Below are 21,447 nucleotides of genomic sequence, written 5' to 3'. Positions count from 1 at the left end.
TCCTGGTGGCGGTATGCACATGTATCTGCTGCCCTTGTTCTTCTATTTGGTTGTGGAAAGTGCTGCCTAAGGAGCTTTGGTGAGTTCCTGCAGTGCATCTTGTAGATGGTACACACTGCTGCTACAGTGTGTCGATGGTGGAGCGAGCGAATGCTTGTGGAAGAGGTGCCAATCAAGTGGGCTGCTTTGTCCTGGATGATGTTGAGCTTCTTGGATGTTGTTGGAGCTGCACTCATCCAGTCAAGTGGGTAGCATTCTATCACACTCCTGACTTGTGCCTTGTAGAAGGTGGACAGGGTTTGGGGAGGTGAGTTACTCGCTGCAGAATTCCTAGTCTCTTTGTGACCACAGTATGGCAATCACCAGGATGTTGATTGTGGGGGATTCAATGATGGTAATGCCATTGAATGTCATGGGGCAATTGTTTGATTCTCTCTTATTGGAGATGGTCATTGCATAGCACTTACTTGGCGCAAATATTACTTGCCACTTGTCAGCCTAAGCCTGGATATTGTCCAGGTCTTGCTTCACTTGCACCTGGATTACTTCAGTCTCTGAGGGGTCGCGAATGGTACTGAACATTGTGCAATTATCAGCGAACATCCCCACATCTGACCTTACGTTGGAAGGAAGGTCATTGTTGAAGCAGCTGAAGATGGTTGGGCCTAGGACACTACCCTGAGGAACTCTTGCAGTGATGTCCTGGAACTGAAATAACCGACTTCCATCCACCATAACCATCTTCCTTTGTGCTAGGTATGACTCCAACCAGTGAAGAGTTTTCCTCCTGATTCCAGCTTTGCTGAGGCGCTTGATCAAATGCTGTCAAGCACAGTCACTCTCACCTCAGCTCAGGAGTTCAGTTATTTTGTCCCTATTTTAACCAAGGCTGTAATGAGGTCAGGAGCTGAGCAACCCTAGCAAAGCCCAAACTGAGTGTCAGGGTGCAGGTCATTGCTTAGTAAGTGCTGCTTGATAGCACTGTTGATGGCCCCTTCCATCACTTTACTGATGATTGAGAGTGGACTGGAGTGGTAGTTGGCCAGGTTTGATTTGTCCTGCTTTTTGTGTACAGGACATACCTGAGAAACCTTCCACGTTGCCGGGTAGATGCCAGTGTTGTAGCTGTACTGGAACAGCTTGGCTAGGGGCGCAGCAAATTCTTGAGCACGTCTTCAGTACTATTGCCGGAATATTGTCAGCAGTACCTTCAGACATTTCTTGATGTCACATGGGGTGAATTAAATTGCCTGAAGACTGGCATCTGTGATGCTGGGGACCTCTGGAGGAGACCAAGATGGATCATCCACTCGGCACCTCTGGCTGCAGATTCTTGCAAATGCTTCAGCCTCGTCTTTTGCCCAGATGTGCTTGGATCCTCCATCATTGAGGATGGTGATATTTGTGGAGCCTCCTCCCCCAGTGAGTTGTTTAATTGTCCACCACCATTCACGACTGGATGTGGCAGGACTGCAGAGCTCAGATCTGATCCGTTGGTTGTGGGATCACTTAACTCTGTCTATCACTTGCTGCTTATGTTGTTTGGCATGTAAGTCGTCCTGTGTTGTAGATTCACCAGGTTGACACCTCATTTTTCGGTATGCTTGGTACGCTCCTCGCATGCCCTTGCACTCTTCATTGAACCAGGGTTGGTCCCCTTGTTTGGTGATAATGATAGAGTGGGGGATATGCCGGGTCAGATTGTGGCTTAGTACAACTGAAGATGAGGTCTTGAATGTTTTTCTCTCTGGTTGGTACTCTCAGTACCTATCACAGACCCAGTCTAGCATTATGTCCTTTGGGATTCGGGTAGTGGTGCCTCCGAGCCACTCTTGGTGATGGACATTGAAGTCCCCCATCCAGTGTACATTCTGTGCCCTTGCCACCCTCTGAGCTTCCTCCAAGTGGTGTTCAACATGGAGGAGCACTGATTCATCAGTGGATGGTGGCCAGTACGTGGTAGTCAGCTGGAGGTTTCCTTGCCCATGTTTGACCTGAAGTCATGAGCCTTCCTGGGGTCCGGAGTCGATGTTGAGGACTCCCAGGGTAACTCCCTCCCGACTGTATACCACTGTGCCGCCACGTCTGCTGGTCGTCCTTCCGGTGGGACAGAAAATACCCAGGGATGGTGATAGTGGAGTCTGGAAGGTTATGTGTAAGGTATGATTCTGTCAGTATGACTTTGTCAGGCTGTTGCTTGACTAGTCTGTGAGACAGCTCTCCCAATTTTAACACAAGCCCCCAGATGTTAATAAGGAGGACTTTGCAGGGTTGACAGGGCTGGTTTGCTGTTGTCATTTCCAGTGCCTAGGTCGATGCTGGGTGGTCCGTCTGGTTTCTTTCCTTTTTATTGACTTCTTGGCAGTTTGATACAACTGAGTGGCTTGCTCGGCCATTTCAGAGGGCATTTAAGAGTCAACCACATTGCTGTGCATCTAAAGTCACATGTTGGCCAGACCAGGTGAGGATGCAGATTTCCCTCCCGAAAGGACATTAGTGAACCAGCCAGATTTTTTCCGACAATCGACAATGGTTTTATGGTTATCATTAGACTTTTAATTCAATTACCACCATCTGCTGTGACGGGATTCGAACTATTACCCTGGGTCTCTACCACTAGACCACCGACTCCCCTTCACATGGTCTATCGCCAATTCTTTCATTACTTTTGTATTACATTTGAGGTTGTTGTTGTGTTGTTGTGATAAAGAGTATTGAAACAATTACATGAAGAAAACCCAGGTATAGTTTGAATGAAGGAACCCACGAGGAGCTACTTTTGGTGGCCAGGAACCGATGCCCAGATTGAGGAAAAGGCAGGACTGTAAAAATCATGTGTGCGGGTAAGGAATGCACCGCTGTTGTCCCCATTGCATCCATGAGAGTGGCGTAAAATGCCTTGGCAACGCCTACGCATTGACTTTGCAAGGCCATGCGAGAAGCGCATGTTCATGGTTGTCACCAATGCACACTCCAAATGGCCTGAGGTGGTCCTAATGAACAACTGCAGAACAAACCACCGAAAAGCTTGATGAAACTTTCGTCAGGTTTGGGAAACCAGGACAGATTGTGAGTGATAATGGTCTACAATTCAAGGCTCAGGGTTTAGGAACTATCTAAAAATGAGTTGCATCCAACACATAAAATCAGCAAACTCCACCCATTCACGAATGCTTTAGCCTAAAGGTTTGTCCAGTCCTTGAAGCATGCACTGAAAGCCTCTAAGGATGCAGGAGACATCCAAGATAGTAATTCGCAATCAGCAGTCGCAAATCTCAAGAGAAGGTAATTCCAAAAGACGTCTGTTTCGACAAGGAGAGCAAGTTTTGTTGCGCAGCTATACCGCCAATAAGAAGTGGGTTCCTGCAACTGGCTCCTCCCACTGCGCAAGGCAATAGTGCGCTGAAGCCTCTGGCGGGGGATCGGAGGTCATTAAACCTGTTTTACGGGGAATGTCCATTCCTGCCCGATTGGGAATCCCGATTGTAGCGTTGGGCAATGGAGAATCCACCCCAACGCCTTTTCTTTATTTCTGTCTCCATTTATAGGGGTAGCTATTAACAAATATTCACGTAACCCTGCTGACTCCCATAGCTACCTTGATGACACTTTCTCACCTACCATTTTCCTGCAGGAACTCTATTTTATTTTCCTGGTTTCTTTACCTCTGCCACATCTGGTCTGACGATGCAACCTTCTACATGGGTGCTTCTGATATATCTTCCTTTTCTCTCAACTAAAGACTCCTCTCCCACCCTCACAACATGGTTGACAGGGGCCTTGTTTTTGCACATTTCTGCTCTCATCCCATCTCCTCTCTCCAAAACCAGAATAGAGTTCCCCTTTTCCTCACCTTCCATCCCCCACCAGTCTCCATATGCAATGGATCATCCTCCGCCACCTCCATTGTGAAGCCACCACCAAACACACCTTCCTCTCTCTCTTCAGCATTCTCAAGGAATCATTCCCATGTATTACCCTGGTCCACTTCTCAGTCACCACCAATACTCCCTCCACCTCCTATTGAATCGTTCTATGCAAGCACAGGCGATGCAGTACTTGCCCTTCCTTTAATCTCCTCCCTTCTCACAGTGCAAGGTTTTAAACATCCTTTCAGATGAAACAGCAATTTTCTTGCATTTCTTTAAATTTAGTATATTGCCTTGCACAATATATTCGGAGGCTCGATCAGTAAAACTATTACAGAATTGTTACAGCGCAGAAGGCCATTCGGCCCATTATGTCTGCCCAGTTCTCCGAGTAAGCAATTCACCTAGCTCCAATCCTCTCACTCCTTCCTGGAGCCCTGCACATTCTTCCTTCACAGATAATAATCCAATTTTCTTTTGAATGCCTCAATTGGAACCTGCCTCCACTGGACTTTCAGGCAGTGTATTCCAGATCTTAACCACTCGCTGCGTGAAAGGTTTCTCCTCATGTCTCCACTGCCTTTTTTTTGCCAATTACCTTAAATCTGTACCCTCTAGTTTTTGATCCTTCCACCAAAGAACAATACAGCACAGGAACAGGCCCTTCAGCCCTCCAAGCCTCTACTGGTCATGATACCACCCTTGGCCAAAACCCTAAGGAACAAAGAACAATAGAGTACAGGTACAGGCCCTACTAGTGGGAATGGTTTTCCCCTATCTACTCTATCCAGACCCCTCCTGATTTTGAATACCTCTTTCAAATCTCGTTTCCACCATCTCCTCGCCAAGGAAATCTAAGACAAACCAGATGTGCAGCCAGAAGATGCAAAACAATAGTTTGAGACCATTGTGTTAAAGAGAGGGGGAAAGCAATGAAATGGAATACAACTATTTTTAGCGCTGCTGACAACTTGCAATTCTCAAAGGGGTGAAACCGGTGTCTAAGTGAGAATCTTTATGTGCACTGAAAAGGTGCTGAACATGCCTTAGCGCTACCTCAAGGTGCCTGTTTTGGTGTTGCACAGGATTCCCTTTGAGAATTGATAATGTAGGCTCTGCTACACTGTAAACAAGTTCTATTAATGCGATTCCCCTCATTGTTCTCCTTTTCGCTTCATGCAAATACTTCATTCCCTGCTAAAGAGAAGGGAAGATTACTCTCTCTCATTCCTTCACTATTAAATTAAGAGGCACAGGGGAAAAAAAGGCTAAATACACACGGCTCCTAATTTTCTATTTATCTTCTTCTGCCTCACCAGCAGCCCAGCATTAATCAGGAACCTATCACATGTAGAATCATGAAATAAAATTGTGTCAATCGCTCTTTCACGCAGTATGTGTTTGCACCAATGTACCAGCCAGTCAAATTGCAGTATATAAATGGGTGCTTCGGGTCCCATTAGTATAGGTTACTTAATTTTCAAAAAAGATCTGACCTTTCTTGGGGTTAGAGATAAAAACCTATTCATTTTGCTCAAACTCACCAATTGCCTAAGCAATCGTAAAATAGCACTGACAGTATCTATTGGTACTTTATTGCTTCAATGTCACAATGGACAAGAGCACAGACATAAGTATTGGTGAAGAACAGGAGAAAATAAGCAAAACATCAAAATCTGAATCTGTTGCAAAGTAATTGCTTAAGGGGTGAATAAATTGCCATTACTCATGATTTAAAATGTCAACGTCTATATAAACTATTAAATCCCGCTGCTATTCAGCAACATTACTCAGAATGGAACATAAAATTTACCGTTATATATGATTTATTTATATACTCCTTTTCTTTAAATGCTCTTTACACACAAGACGTTATGAACGTTTTGAACAACAATGCCTTGGCCATTACTATGTGTAGAATCTGTTCCTGAAATTAGCTAGTTTTGCTCAATGAATGGAAGGTTAATTTCTAAATCTATAGCATTTAAATATTATGTAAGTATTAACTTAGAAACTTACCAAAAGCCAGAACAGAAATATACTTATTGTGAGTAGCATAAGTACAATATATAGAAAAAAGAGTCTACTACAACAATTTAGCACGTTGAGTATCCCCTTCTTGTAAAATATTTTTCCTTTCTTACTTATTTCCCGACAAACCTGCTTTGGCCTACGGCAGCCAGACAACTTGCTTCCAGACATCATAATTTCACCTCTACTGAGCTAGAATAACAGCAAAGCAGGGTGACTGACTTTCCTCCTAAATTCTTGGGCACGAATTTCCTCTCTATCTCCACACAGTATGTTTCTTGGCGACAAGGAGGCACCTAGCCACTGGTCGGCAGCAGATCTTCGGGCCCGGCCGCTGTCAATGGGATTTCCCATTGAATCCATGCTCTGCCGCTGGGAAACCCGTGGTGTGGGTTCGCTAACGGTGGAACCGCATGATCCCGCTGGTGGGAATGGCTGGAAAATCCCCTCCAACCCCCACCTTTGGTTCAAAACACAAGTCTAAATATTTGCTTTCTCATCATCTTTTTCTTGTCATGTTTCCTCCTTGCCCTCCTGGAGGTGCTTACTGCTTAGTAGGATATGATCTCGCTAATGTTTGAGGATTTGGGAATTTTTTGAGGATGTAACCAGGTATGTAGATGAGGGTAGTGCAGTTGATTGGATTGGATTGGATTTGTTTATTGTCACGTGTACCCAGGTACAGTGAAAAGTATTTTTCTGCGAGCAGCTCAACAGATCATTAAGTACATGAGAAGAAAAGAGAATAAAAGAAAATACATAATAGGGCAACACAAGGTATACAATGTAACTACATAAGCACTGGCATCGGATGAAGCATACAGGCGTGTAGTGTTAATGAAATCAGTCCATAAGAGGGTCATTTAGGAGTCTGGTGACAGTGGGGAAGAAGCTGTTTTTGAGTCTGTTCGTGCGTGTTCTCGGACTTCTATATCTCCTGCCCGATGGAAGAAGTTGGAAGAGTGAGTAAGCCGGGTGGGAGGGGTCTTTGATTATGCTGACCGCTTTCTCCAGGCAGCGGGAGGTGTAGATGGAGTCAATGGATGGGAGGCAGGTTTGTGTGATGGACTGGGCGGTGTTCACGACTCTCTGAAGTTTCTTGCGGTCCTGGGCCGAGCAGTTGCCATACCAGGCTGTGATGCAGCCCGATAGGATGCTTTCTATGGTGCATCTGTAAAAGTTGGTAAGGGTCAATGTGGACATGCCGAATTTCCTTAGTTTCCTGAGGAAGTATAGGTGCTGTTGTGCTTTCTTGGCGGTAGCGTCGATGTGGGTGGACCAGGACAGATTTTTGGAGATGTGCACTCCATGGAATTTGAAACTGCTAACCATCTCCACCTCGGCCCCGTTGATGCTGACAGGGGTATGTACAGTACTTTGCTTCCTGAAGTCAATTACCAGTTCTTTAGTTTTGCTGGCATTGAGGGAGAGATTGTTGTCACTACACCACTCCACTAGGTGCTCTACCTCCCACCTGTATTCGGACTCATCGTTATTCGAGATCCGGCCCACTATGGTCGTATCGTCAGCAAACTTGTAGATGGAGTTGGAACCAAGTTTTGCCACGCAGTCGTGTGTGTACAGGGAGTAGAGTAGGGGGCTAAGTACGCAGCCTTGCGGGGCGCCGGTGTTGAGGACTATTGTGGAGGAGGTGTTGTTGTTCATTCTTACTGATTGTGGTCTGTTGGTCAGAAAATCAAGGATCCAGTTGCAGATAGGGGAGCCAAGTCCTAGGTTTTGGAGCTTTGATATGAGCTTGGCTGGGATTATGGTGTTGAAGGCGGCGCTGTAGTCAATCAATAGGAGTCTGATGTAGGAGTTGATGTAAGTTGATGTAATTTATATGGATTTCAGCAAATTCTTTGACAAAGTCCCACATGAAAGACTTTTAAGAAGGCAAATGCACATGGTATTCAGGGTAATTTGATAAGGTGGATTCAAAATTTGCTTAACTGTAGGAGACAGAGGATGATGACAGGCGATTGCTTTAGTGTCCAGTGGCATACCACAGGAATCTGTACTGGGCCCCCTATTATTTGTTATTTATCTAAATGACATAGATGACTATGTGGGGGGTAGGATCAGTAAGTTTTCGGGTGACACAAAGGTTGGCCGGGTGGTTAACAGTTATGTTGCGTGTCCTGGGTTACAGGGAGAGATAGGCAGGATGGTCAAATGGGCAGAAAAGTGGAATAGAAGCAGATGGAATGTAACCCAGAAAGGTGTGAGGTGATGCACTTTGGAAGGAGTAATTTGTCAAGGAAGTATTCAATGAGTGACATGACACTGGGAAGTTCCAAGGAACAAAGGGTCCTTGGTGTGTTGTCCATAGATCTGTGAAGGCAAAAGGGCAGGTTAATGGGGTGGTGAAAAAGGCATATGAGACCTTTATCGATCGAGGTGGGGGTGGCACGGTTGCACAGTGGTTAGCACTGCTGCCTCACGGCACTGAGGACCCGGATTCAATCCCGGCCTCGGGTCCCTGTCCGTGTGGAGTTAGCACATTCTCCCCGTGTTTGCGTGGGTCTCATCCCCACAACCCAAAGGTGTGCAGGTTAGGTGGATTGGTCTTGCTACATTTCCCCTTAATTGGAAAAAAAAAGAACTCTAAATTTAATTTTTTTTAATCAATTGAAGCATGTTTACAAAAGCAAGGAGGTCATGTTGGAGTTTTATAGAACTTTGGTGAGGCCACAGGTGGAGTACTGTGTGCAATTCCGGTCGCCACATTATAGGAAGGATGTGATTGCACTGGAGGGTGTGCAGAGCGATTCACGAGAATGTTGCCTGGGATGGAGCATTTAAGTTATGAATAGAAGTTGGCTAAGCTCGGGTTGTTTTCGCTGGAGCAGAGAAGACTCAGGGGTGACCTTATTGAGGTGTAAAAGATTATAAGGGGCATTGACAGGGCAGATGCTGTTCTCCTTAGTTGAAGGATTAGTCATGAGGGGACACAAGTTCAAGGTGAGGGGCAGGAGGTTTAGGGGAGATTTGAGGAAAACATTTTTCCCCAGAGGGTGGTGACGGTCTTGAATGCACAGCCTGTGAGGGTGCTAGAGGCAGGTTGCCTCACATCCTTTAAAAAGTACCTGGGTGAGTACTTGAAATGTCATAACATTCAAGGCTATGGGCCAAGTGCTGGCAAATGTGAGTAGGTAGTCAGGTCAGGTGCTGACTCGAGGAGCCGAAGGGCCTCTTCTACACTGTATTATTCTGTGAACTTTACAGTAACTATTTCAAGAGTCAATTATTCCCATTAAACACACTATAGGCAGTAGCGTCATAGCCAGCCAGATGCACATGCACACACGCTTCCAGCAAATGCAACTGGTTAGTGATGAGAAGCAGGAAATTTGGTCAATGTTTCCTCCTTAATCCAGGAATGCTGAGGCTAAATGTACTGAGCCTAGCAATAACCATAGACCACGCTTCATCCAAATGTGTCTTGTATAGCTCAGCTACTCACTCATCAAACCCAAAGCTATCAGGAAGCCCAATACCTTCAAAAAATTGGAAGTCTGTGCCTTTCAGATTACATAAAATCTTAGATCTTCAATGCATTCTTAGCTCAAATGTATCAGATCAAGCATCTAAAAATTCAATCTGTACCTTTAAAGGTCTGCACACCCCTTCAGTGATGTGTCCTACCACCTGCTGAATATTATCCTCCACACCTGTAATAATAAAGAATGTCTTACTTTAAAGTACAGCTTACCTTAGCTGTAGCAAACCTTTTATTAACGTACATCTCTTCCATGATCTCAGCAGAAACCACATTTTTGGCAGAGGAACAGTTTATACCTCTGTGAGATGAAGCTCTGGAAAGAAAAGCTCCTCTGTACTTCCTTACATTTGTAATCACAATATTTAATTTAACCCAGTGTTAGTATTGAAATCAGTGCTGTATTGGTCAATGTTTGACTGCAAAACAGTGTGACAGTCTAAATAACTAAAATGGAGATGGAGAATAATTGTAACAAGAAATTGAAAATGAGCCTAATGGAAATACGTGGGTGATGCCATTTCATTGCAGATATAGTTCAGCCAACAATTGTTTCCAGGCTCAAGAGGTATTTCCTTCATTTGTGATGTTACAGGAGTTCCCTGCAGTCTTTGGAAATTTGACATTTATTTTAAGACTTATTAAGAAACATGTTTCGAATTATAATCTTTTTTGATAAATATTCCAAAATACCAGCTCCATGAACAAAAGGTTCCTATGACTTCTGCTGCACTTTTCTTTTCCTTAAAGCCAAGATTTCTGACTTTACAAAGGCACTTGAGTATCTATCACTGCAGGCCACCTAGAGAGTTTAAATTAATTTTCTATTTGCTAAAATCTTAAGCTGCAAACATGTCGTGGTATTCTGATTTAGGATTCATCAATTGAGCAACCAGGCCAAGATCTGCCCTTAACCAGCCTTTAGGCCACTGAAGTTTAAATGGGACAAATGGTAAGAGATATCAGCACAAACAGAACAGTTGTTTGGGCTTCAGGAGCTAGTTTCTCCTAGCTTACTTACTCCTGCTTCAAAGGAAAAATTTCTTCCCACACAGAATGACAAATGTGTAGACTGCCATCTAGTGTAATAAATTTTGAGTCAGCTGCAGTGTTGAAAAGGGAATTGGATCAACTCAGTTCAAGAGAACATTCTGAGCACGGTGTTGGAAAAAAAGGATACCAGTCACCGTCTATCCAGAAAACGTCATGCAACTCACATTGGGTGACAGTTGAAGCTTGAATACCTCATTTTAATTCCTACATGCATTGCTGATCAATAAATATATGAACACAGAATCCATATTTTTCTGTTTGGTCAATGACCCAGACTCTTGTAATGCTCTCTTAAATAAAGATAGTGAAGAGGAATTTTAAAATAAGAATTTATCACTAAGTGATGGAAAAATTCACAAGAATAAGTATTTAGCATTATATTCGGGCCTGCAGCACTCTGCATTTCAAAACGCTAATTACTCATTTTTCCACACCTCTGGTGCTGTGATTGCATCTCATTCTGCTACAGCTTCATATGGGCAGCACCGTAGCACAATGGTTAGCACAGTTGCTTCACAGCTCCAGGGTCCCAGGCTTGATTCCCAGCTTGGGTCACTGTCTGTGCGGAGTCTGCACGTTCTCCCCGTGTCTGCGTGGGTTTCCTCCGGGTGCCCCGGTTTCCTCCCACAGTCCAAAGATGTGCAGGCCGTGCAAAATTGCCCTTGGTGTCCAAAAAAAGGTTAGGTGGGGCTACGGGGATAGGGTGGAGGTGTGGGTAAAGGGTTAAGGTATGGGCTTGGGTAGGGTACTCTTTCCATGGGCCGGTGCACACTCGATGGGCCAAATGGCCTATTTCTGCACTGTAAATTCTATGATTCTATAATACATTTTTCAAAAATCTATCATTTAACATATTTTTAATAAGTACTTTCCTCATTCTTCTATAGGTCTATTTTATACTCTACATTTTCAGGGGTGCTAACTGATATTTGGCCTGTTCCCCAGTTCCCGGCAAATACTAAAAGAAATACCAAACATAAAACTTCCCTTTTTACATTTAGTGTAATGGAAAAATTGCTTTTGAGCTAAGATTAATTCTATATTTTGTTGGATATAACGAACACCTCACGATCAAGAACAAATCTGATGTCTGTGTAGAATTCTGTACAGCTTGTCATGGAAATTTACCTTGAAGTGCCATTAAATTTTAGGGATTGAATTATACAAATGGTTTCTGCATAATCATGGGAGAAGGCAGTCCACTTAAAGGATTAAACAATTACCTTGCATAGTTACGAGCTTCAGTAAAGCTTCAAGATGCTCTTTTTCTGAAGCAGCTGCCTGATGTAACCATGCCAACATATCCCCAACATACCTGAAAGTACAAGGTTTACTCAAATCAGGTTTAAGAAAACACTATTACCACACGTAAATTCAAAGTAACCAGTGATATACCTTAAAGGGTCATGCGAATGCATTTCAATTGGCCGTGGAGTTCCACCAGGCCCACCTCTGGTGAGAGCGTCTATAAAACCACGAACCACTGCACTCCTCCTGGCTGTGCCAAACTCATCAAGGATGTAGCTAGGGCAATAAATGCATATGCGAAATGTGAGAAGGGAATATAAAAACAGTGGAAAGGAGAATTAAATTTATAAAGCAAGTACTCATTGCTAAGCAGGCACCTTCATTTTCTAAAAAAAATTCTACATTAAGAAGGCTTTTCTACAGAGCCACAGAATCTTCCATTGGATCCATCCACAAGAGCAAATGTGCAAAAACCTTGGGGTGATGGACAGGGTAAGACATTAAAGGAAAAACCTGCTTTCTAGCATTAGTATTGATTAAAAAATATATCTTACTGTCCTTGATTGTGGAGAAATGACAACATAAATATTTTAAGTGGTGACTTACATTCAGGAGGTGAAAACAAATCAGCCAATCACATGAACAGCAAGGTTCTGAAGCAAACAATCCTCAAGTGAGTTCTCCTAAGATTATACAAACTCGCACCACGTCCAGGAAGGATAATTAGAATATGCAGAACACCTTCTTTTCTCTACCATAGAATTAGATAAAGATCATCTATTTGTCAGATGATAGATATTTTGAAACAAAGGCACCTTTATCTGCTCCTTGTGACCTAACAGGCTAAGATCCTTCACGGGAGTTTCTCACTTGATGATTTTAAGTAGCTATGGCTTCATACCTACAAATTAACACATTTGCACACCCCTGTCAATGAATTCACAATCTTAACCAGGCCGTCAGAGGAACATGTCAGGCTGTAGCAAGATGTTCCTTTAATGAGAGAGAAGGAAACCTGCCACTTTCATCTCCCACTTATTAGCTAGCTTCTGGGATAACCATATCTACACAACCTCCTGTTTGGTGCGTTGTACAGACATGGAGAAGGTAGAACATTCACTTTTCATCGCGGGGAAGTAATTCAAATCAGAAACTTGAGAAAGCAGGAATGGCATTTGAGAACTATTTGCTCTCTAACACCACAAATTCAAGACAGAAATTTATACAAATATTTCCTCACATCAGAGAATCTAGAATTAGGGGTCGCTTTCGAAAAATAAAGGGTCGCTCATTTAAGACACAAACGAGGAGAGCTTTTTTTTCTCAGACGGTCATGAGTCTCTGGAGCTCTTCCTGAAAAGGCAGTGGGAGCAGAGTCTTTGAACATTTAAGAGAGAGCGTGAAAGATTCTCAATTAACAAGTGGGTGTAAGGTTATCTGGGATAGGCAGGAATGTGGGGTTGAAATTACGAACATATCAGCCATGATCTCATTGAATGGCAGAGCAGGTTCAAGGGGCCGAATGGCCTACTCCTGCTCCTAATTCGTATGTTCGTATTTTTGTTGTGTCTAAGTGTTTAGAGTTTAACTCTACATTCATATTAAATGCTGGCAGTTTATGCCAAAAATAAATTGTAAATTTCTTTACATGATGGTTCCACCAGCAATTGACTATTTTATTATATAGTTCACCAGCAAGATTTAATATCAGCAAGCCACCAAAATGATTAGAAATTAGAAAATTATTGTAAATTGCATGCAAAACAATGCTGCTAGCTCTTTTGCACAAAATTACTTTTCTTCATCAGGCCTTTTGGGTGGTATTTATTTATTTCTAAATTAAGAGTACCCAATTTTTTTTCCCAATTATGGGTCAATTTAACATGGCCAATCCACCTATCCTGTACATCTTTGGGTTGTGGGGATGAGACCCACGCAGAAACAGGGAGAACGTGCAAACTCCACATGAACAGTTATCTGGGGGCTGGGATCGAACCCGGAGCCTTGGCGCCGTGAGACAGCAGTGTTAACCACTGCACCGCCGTGCCACCCCACTTAGGGTGATATTTAAAGGGGCTTGCAAGAGCAGGAAATGTGGTGCGTGGGGGAATCTTAATTAGGCGGGAGCCGAAATCTTGGTTTCCTGACGTCTGGTTGAGTTAGTGAGATAATGTGGCCAGCTGCAGAGCGACCCAACATGTCGCCAAGCACTGGAAGCCTATTTACCATTTATTTGCATACAATGAATACTCATTAATTGGGAAGCACACCCAACTCAGTCCTACCTTCAACATTGTCAGTGGCGCACAGGAAACTTGCTTAAAAATGGCAAGCACCAGGTGGGGTTGTTCAATCTTTGGATCTGAAGTGAGGTTTTGTCTTTGTCTAACTCAGCAGCAGAGGGGATGTTAGGCGGGGAAAGGATGAGTCGGAGGTGAAGGGTGTGGTGCTCGGGTCCTCAAGCAGCAGGACAGTAAGACACTGGGACAATTTAGGGCTGGGAGGCAGGAGGTGTCTGAAGAGATTCAATTTCCCCCTTTAGGGCGTGGTCCATTGTTGCAGTGGTCTTGTCCTGTGCTCTTGCGGGTCAAAGCCAGGGAAGGAACGTTGAGTTTGAAGCATGGCTGGTCCATCTGCACGTGGAGCAGGTCAATTGTCTCAGAGGGCGAGTCTAGATGAAGGCAGGTGATGGCTTGATGCTACAGGATGATTGGGGAAAGGGGTAGGGTAATATTGGGATGACCAAGGGAAATTGAAGGAAGTTCAAGGATAACAAAGGGGGGGTGGAGGTGGATGGGCTATAGCTAAAGAAATCGCAGTGCTAATGTTCATCGGCATAGCTGCTAAGAAACTGCTACCTTGATGGAGATCAGGTGCAGTCAGGAAACTTTTATCTCACAGGGAATCAGGTTGTTGTGGAAGGAAGGATTGGAGGAGTTCTTAGTGTGACTCATGGGACGGTCAATTCCCACTGGTCAACTGCAGCTGCACTAGGAATGAAAGCAATGTCAACATGAGCTACTCATATTATTGCTTGCCTTCCTCACAGTTTGCTTTGTGAATGAGCAATGTGTCTCACACATTCAAACAGGATGGAATTTTACCATAATCTGGCAAAGTGTCAGACTCAGACTGAAAACTGGAGTGAAACTCTTTTTTAAAACAAATTAAGGGGCAATTTAGCATGGTCAATTCACCTACTCCTCGACAAACTGATGTGTAACTCCCCATTTGCAAACACCAACACCAGATAGGGAGGCTCTTTAAAAATGAGAGGGCGTGATATACGCCATCACTCTGGCGGGGCGGAGATGGATAGAGCCAGGTGCCCGATCAGCACTACAACCTAACGGCCCCCAGCCTCCACCACAGAGGCACCAGGAGCTCTTCCCCCCGACAATCAGTGCCAGCATTCCAACCCCCCCCCGCCGCGGACGTATCACCAGCACCATTCCCGCCGCCCTCCCCACCTTCCAGTAGTGCCTGATCTCCCTCCCTGCCATACATAAATAACCCTTCCCCATTGGGTTCCGACTAGGCCACCCCCAGGCACAGACTGGCACTGCCAGGTTGCATGCTGGTTTTCTCATCTCAGCCAGCACTCTGTGCACAAAATGGAAAATTCCTCCCATAGAGAAAGAAAATTATTCTTAATTCATAAATCACTGGTTAAGTCTCAGCTGGAATACTGCGTAAAATTCAAGGCAACTTTAGAGTCACACAGTACAGAAGAGGCCCTTCAGCCCATCACGTCTGCACTAACATAGGGCGGCACTGGCGCAGTGGTTTGCACTGCCGCTTGAGGATGCTGAGGACCCGGGTTCAATCCCGGCTGGGGTCACTGTCTGTGTGGTGTTTGCACATTCTCCCCGTGTCTGGGTGGGTCTCACCCGCATAAACTCTAAGATGTGCAGCATAGATGGATTGGCCACCCTAAGTTGCCCCCTAATTGGAAAAAAAGGATTGGGCACTCTAAATTTACTTTAAGAAATATTCTGCACTGACAACATGACACTAAATCTACACTAATCCCACTTTTCAGCAATTGGCCCACAGCCTTAAATGTTATGACATTTTGAGTGCTCATCCACAAACATTTTAACGGTTGTGAGATATCCCGCGTCTACTGTCCCAGGAAGTGCACTTTGGATTCCGCCACTCTCTGGGTGAAAAACTCTTTCCTCAAATCCTCTCTAAACCTCCTGCCCCTCACCTTAAAGTTATGTCCCCTCATGTTCAACTAAGGGGAACAGTTGCTTCCTCTCCACCCTGCCCATGCCCCTCATAATCCTCTACACCTCAATCAGATGCCCCCTCAGCTCTAAAGAAAACAACCCGAGCCTATCCAGCCTCATTATATAGCTCAAATTCTCCATCCCAGGAAACATTCAGGTCAATCTCCTCTGCATCTCTCCAATACAATCACACTCTTCCTAAAATGAGGCGACCAGAACTGCACACGGTACCCCAGCTGTGGCCTAACCAAAGTTTTGTACAGCTCCAACATAACCTCTCTGCTCATATTGTCTATGCCACGACTGATAAAGGAAAGTGTCCCGTGTGCCTTCTTAACCATCCTATTAACCGGTCTGCTGCCTTCAGGGATCTGTGATCAAGAACCCCAAGATCCCTCTGTTCCTCTGAACCACCTAGCGCCCTGCCATTCATTGAATACGCCCTTGTCTTGTTACTCCTTCCAAAGTGCACCACCTTGCAATTTTTCTTTATCACTATTAACCATCATGCCAATCTTTGTGTCATCCGTAAGCTTACTCATCCACCCCCCAACATTCTGATCTATATCATTTACATATATCATGAACGATAAGGGACCAGCATCGATTCCTCTGATACGCCACTGGAAACCGGCCTCCAGTCGCACAAACAGCCTTCTACACCTCCTTCTGTCTCCTACCACTAAGCCAGTTTGGATTCAACTTGCCAAGTTATCCTGGATCCCATGTGCTATTGTCTTCTTTATCAGTCTCCCCTGTGGGGCATTGTCAAATCCATTTAACCTGTAATTTAATCTGTAATTCCCTGGTTTATCTCTTATCACCTTTCTTGAAAAGTGGAACCACATTAGCTGTCCTCTAATTCTCTGGCACCTCCTGTGTGGCCAGAGAATATTTAAGAATTTGGATCAGAGCCTCTCTAATTTCCTCCTTTGCTTCTCACAGCAGACTAGGATACAACTTATCCTGATCTGGGGATTTGTCCACTCTTTAGCCCGTCAAAACCTCCAATGCCCCCTCACTCAAAGGCTAAGAGGAGGTGCAGAAGAGAATTACATAGAATCATAGAAGCACTACAGTACAGGAGGAGATCATTTGGCCCATTGAGTCTGCACCGACTCTCCGAAAGAGCACCCTACCTAGGCCCATGCCCGCACCCTATTCCCATAACTCAGTCACCTCACATAACCTATCATGGGGCAATTTAGCATGGCCAATCCACCTAACCTGCACATCATTGAACTGTAGGAGGAAACCGGAGCACCCGGAGAAAAACCCATGCAGACACGGGGAGAATGTGCAAACTCCACACAGATAGTCACCCAAGGTCAGAATCGAACTCAGGTCCCTGGCGCCGTGAGACAGCAATGCTAAGTAACCATTGTGCCACCGTGCTGCCCTACAGAAATGTTACTGTGATGATGGACTTCAGAATAGATAACTCAGGATTGTTCTGCTTAAAGCAGAGAAGGGCAAGAGGCGATTCAAGAAAGGCGGTCAAAATTATGGGGCGTTTTGATCGAAAACTGTTTCTATTGACAATTAGGGGCTCAGTAACCAAGGGTCAGGATATAAGGTAATTGACAAAAGAATAAGGGAGATGAAGAAGGCAACGGCTGAAAATTCAACAATAAATTTCAACGGGAAAAATTTACAGGGCTATGGGGAAAGAGCAGGGGAGCAAAACTAATTGTATAGCTATATCAAAGAGCCAACAGTTACCATGGACCAAATGGTCTCCTCCTGTGTTGTATGATTCTATTAAAAGCCAGTTTTGACAGTCACATAACAAGAATATTGCAGATATAAAGGAGATACTCAATGTTGACCTCTAATATATCATAGAATTTCATAGAATTTACAGTGCAGAAGGAGGCCATTCGGCCCGTCGAGTCTGCACCGGCTCTTGGAAAGAGCACCCTACCCAAGGTCAACACCTCCACCCTATCCCCATAACCCAGTAACCCCACCCAACACTAAGGGCAATTTATCATGGCCAATCCACCTAACCTGCACATGTTTGGACTGTGGGAGGAAACCGGAGCACCCGGAGGAAACCCACGCACACACGGGGAGGATGTGCAGACTCCGCACAGACAGTGACCCAAGCCGGAATCGAACCTGGGACCCTTGAGCTGTGAAGCAATTGTGCTATCCACAATGCTACCGTGCTTCCCTATGGTTTTCTATGGTTGAAGTGGAAATGTCAGTTGCGAGTAATTTTACCAGTCAAAGTAAATATAGGGGGCGATTCTCCGATATGGAGACCAAGTGCCCACGCCGTCGTGAACGCCGTTGCGTTACACGACGGCGCGAACGGGCCTACGCCGCGGCCAATTCACTGCCTAAGAGGGGGCCAGCAGCGGCGCCGCGAGGAACCCGGTGTTCAGAGCGCTGGAGCGGCGTCGGCATCGCGCGACGCCACGGTGATGCCGCACCACGTATAAGGAATTGCGCAGGGCGCACAGAAACATCGGGGGACGACATGGAGGAGCCCCGTCACGCCGCACCCCGCTTCAGGGACAGTGACCTGGAATAAGCCTACTTGTGACAATAATAAAGATTATTATTATTCTTAATAAGAGATAGGCAATATTATTGCTGCTACTAACCCACACAAGGAGTGGTATTTAATGGGGCATGTAAAAGTGGGAAACACTAAAAGGAGATTTTACTTAGGTGAAATCGCGGTTTCCAGGCAGCAGGTTGAGATGCAGAGATTAAGTCAGTGGTGATGTGCTGGGGAATTAAGCCGCACGCCAACCAGTGGGGGAGGGAATTCCTATATTCATTTGCATCCAACTAATGCTCATTATCTTAACACTTTTTTGAATTAAGTCCCACTTTCATGATTCAGTCAGTAGGCACGGGAAACTCGAGCTTCCTGTTTTAATTAAAGGTGTTGTTTAAAGGTGGTGCGCACCGGTTGCGCTTGTGAATTTGGATCTGAGGTGACTGTTTTAATGGAAATTTCCAGTGGGGGAGGGGTGCACCATGCCGGCTTGGATGGAGGGTCAGAAGCGACAAGGGCAAGTCACAGGTGAGAAGGTTGGGACGGGACATCTATCTGCAGGGGTCAGAGATCTTCGAGGAATGGGAGCCGTGTTGTTGAAGCGTAGAAGTGCACAGCAGGAAGGGGCTGTCATCTTGGGTGCGGGATCACAGTCAGGAGATGCAAACCAAGGGGCCGAAAGGGAGTGTTTAGTACTGTACAGTTAAGTGAGGAAGCTGTCTGTCATGGGGATGGTCCACAATTACAGGGGAGTTTGATACAGCAGGAGGGCAGGCCCAGTCAGAGATGAGGACGATGGAAGGTCTCAGATGGTGAGACAAAGTACATTTCAAGGCTAAAGCGGGGATCAGAGGAGAAATGTCTACAGTGAGGGAGGGTAGGGGGTGAGATGGCATGTCCACTATCACAGGTTCAAGGATGGTGGTGGGAGGTTTGAAGATGAAAGCACATAGGGAAAGGTTCTGAGATCATGGCTCAAATTAAGAGGTGAAGGGGGATGGGCAGTGATGGGTTCCAGGTGGGCCCTAGCCATTGCTCCAAACTTATGATTAAGCTGGCAGGAGTCCAAGTGAGAGGAAGTCACTGTATGGGTGTGGGGGTTTGCAATTTTGGGCATTGCTGTATGGACAAAAGCCATGAACAGAGACGCTCATATCACTGCCTGTCTTCTTCACAAAGTTAACCTGCTGGATTCACTATGCATCTGACACAAACTTGCTTCTTACAGTCTCGGGAACTGGAGGTTAAGTTATAACAAAGGAGGGCTGTTTCCATCCAACAACACAGGCTGGGGGCCAGCAGCAGGCAGTACCAGATGGGGACGTTGGCCTGGAAGTCAGCATGCAGGATGTGTAATTGCATGTCCACTACCGCCCAACATACAAGTAGAAGTGTCTCCACGTCCGGTTCTGCCACAGGAATTCACATTCCTTTTATTCAATTCTACAAAGGAGTGATGTTAAAGATCACATTTAGACAAAGGAGATCTATATTCTAGTGGTTTATGCTCAGTGGTCGCGTGTACAGCCCTACCTAGAAGTGCACTTTTACAGTGAATGTTGTCAGGAATGAAGAGAACCAATTGTTTCTCTATACTGCATAATGCACATGATTTTTGTTCATGCGTTTTTATCCAGATCCTGCTGCAAATCCTTTTAAAAGCTACTTCGATCATGCTCTTTAAGAGAAACAAACAAATAAAACATTAATTTCCTTACAGGAATAACTGGTTAATACTCACAAGAATCACCTATAACCAGGCTGAGTTTTGGCCTTTAACCAATTTGGTCACTTGGCTCACTCAGTATATGGTATCAAGACATTAACATATCAGATTTAGCCCAGTAAGCAGTCTTTTTCTTATGTGACACTCAGTTAGTTAGCCCAAGTCACTTTCAGTGCTACTGCTATCTGCACTATAACTCATCTCATGAGATCTATTTTACCAGAATCACCACCTAGTGTGGAGCTGTATGGAAGCACGAGTCTCAGAATTAGCTTCTTAGTATAATAGCCCTAGTTACAATCCATATTCCATGCTCAGTACCTCACTTCACATAATTATCTCTACATCCAAAGGCTCGTTCCAGATATAGCTCAGGCTATAAAGTACAAATGAGGTTTATTCGACATAAACATTAAACAGTGGCAGAGAGTCAACACAGCAGATTTCACTTAATTACAGAATGTTTAACTAGACTCCCTTGGGTACAAAGTAATAAAGGACGTGACAAATCTCAAATTTTGTTGATAAAGCTAAAGCTGGATCAACTTCCATAACACATAATTTATACGTGTGGTTTCTTCCATCCACCATGGAGTTTACACATGCCCACTCAACATGAAATGCAGTACCAATGCCCAGGACAAACTTGCTGCTGGGTGCCTAAAATACGCTCCTCACCTCAAACTGGATCAACAATAATCCAGACTTGACAAAGCTTTCAAAATAAAATGACACGACCTGAACTTCAGCAAGATGTTGAGGTTCAGACAATCTTCCCCAATTCTATTCCACATATTCTATTCTTATGGACAGAATAGGAAATCACTCATATCTCAAATTGTAAACATCCATATTTTTAATATTGTGAAAGATTATCTTTAATTGGTTCCAAACTTCTTCATCTTAAAAAGTCAATCCTGTAATCTGGGACTGAATTCATGTGTCGATCAGGCTGGGTGAAATGGTGTGGTTACTTTCCTGCAGATCATTAGCAACCTAGTCGAGTTTTCACAACAATCAGACAGCTTTCATGATTGTTTCCTGTGATGACGGTCACACATTACCATTTTTATTGAATTAAATTTCACAATTTTCTCTGGTGGGTTTTCAGCTCGCAACCTCTAGTTTGCTGGTCCAATACAATAGCTACTAAACTATCTGCACATTTTGTCAATCCGAACCAGAGCGGTTGTCAGCTTATTTTATTCTGGAGTGCATCAGAGACAATAACAACCCTGTTCATAGAGTACAATATTCAAGGGGCGCTGGAT

General features: G+C 44.5%; 1 protein-coding gene across 1 annotated transcript in view; it reads right to left on the bottom strand.

The window, feature by feature from the left end:
- The window catches only part of cog6 (component of oligomeric golgi complex 6), a 177,854-nt gene that overhangs the window by 30,807 nt on the left and 125,600 nt on the right, over positions 1 to 21,447 (bottom strand). The window contains exons 9-11 of the mRNA XM_072477070.1: positions 11,851 to 11,979; positions 11,679 to 11,770; positions 9,510 to 9,574 (exon numbers count right to left, since the gene is read on the bottom strand). Coding sequence (XP_072333171.1) covers positions 9,510 to 9,574; positions 11,679 to 11,770; positions 11,851 to 11,979 — 286 coding nt within the window. The remainder of the gene's footprint in view (positions 1 to 9,509; positions 9,575 to 11,678; positions 11,771 to 11,850; positions 11,980 to 21,447) is intronic.

The sequence above is a fragment of the Scyliorhinus torazame genome, chromosome 15, assembly GCF_047496885.1.
Source record: "Scyliorhinus torazame isolate Kashiwa2021f chromosome 15, sScyTor2.1, whole genome shotgun sequence".
Lineage (NCBI taxonomy): Eukaryota > Metazoa > Chordata > Chondrichthyes > Carcharhiniformes > Scyliorhinidae > Scyliorhinus > Scyliorhinus torazame.
Note: the sequence above shows the minus strand (reverse complement) of the source record. Positions and strands in the feature narration are given on the sequence as shown.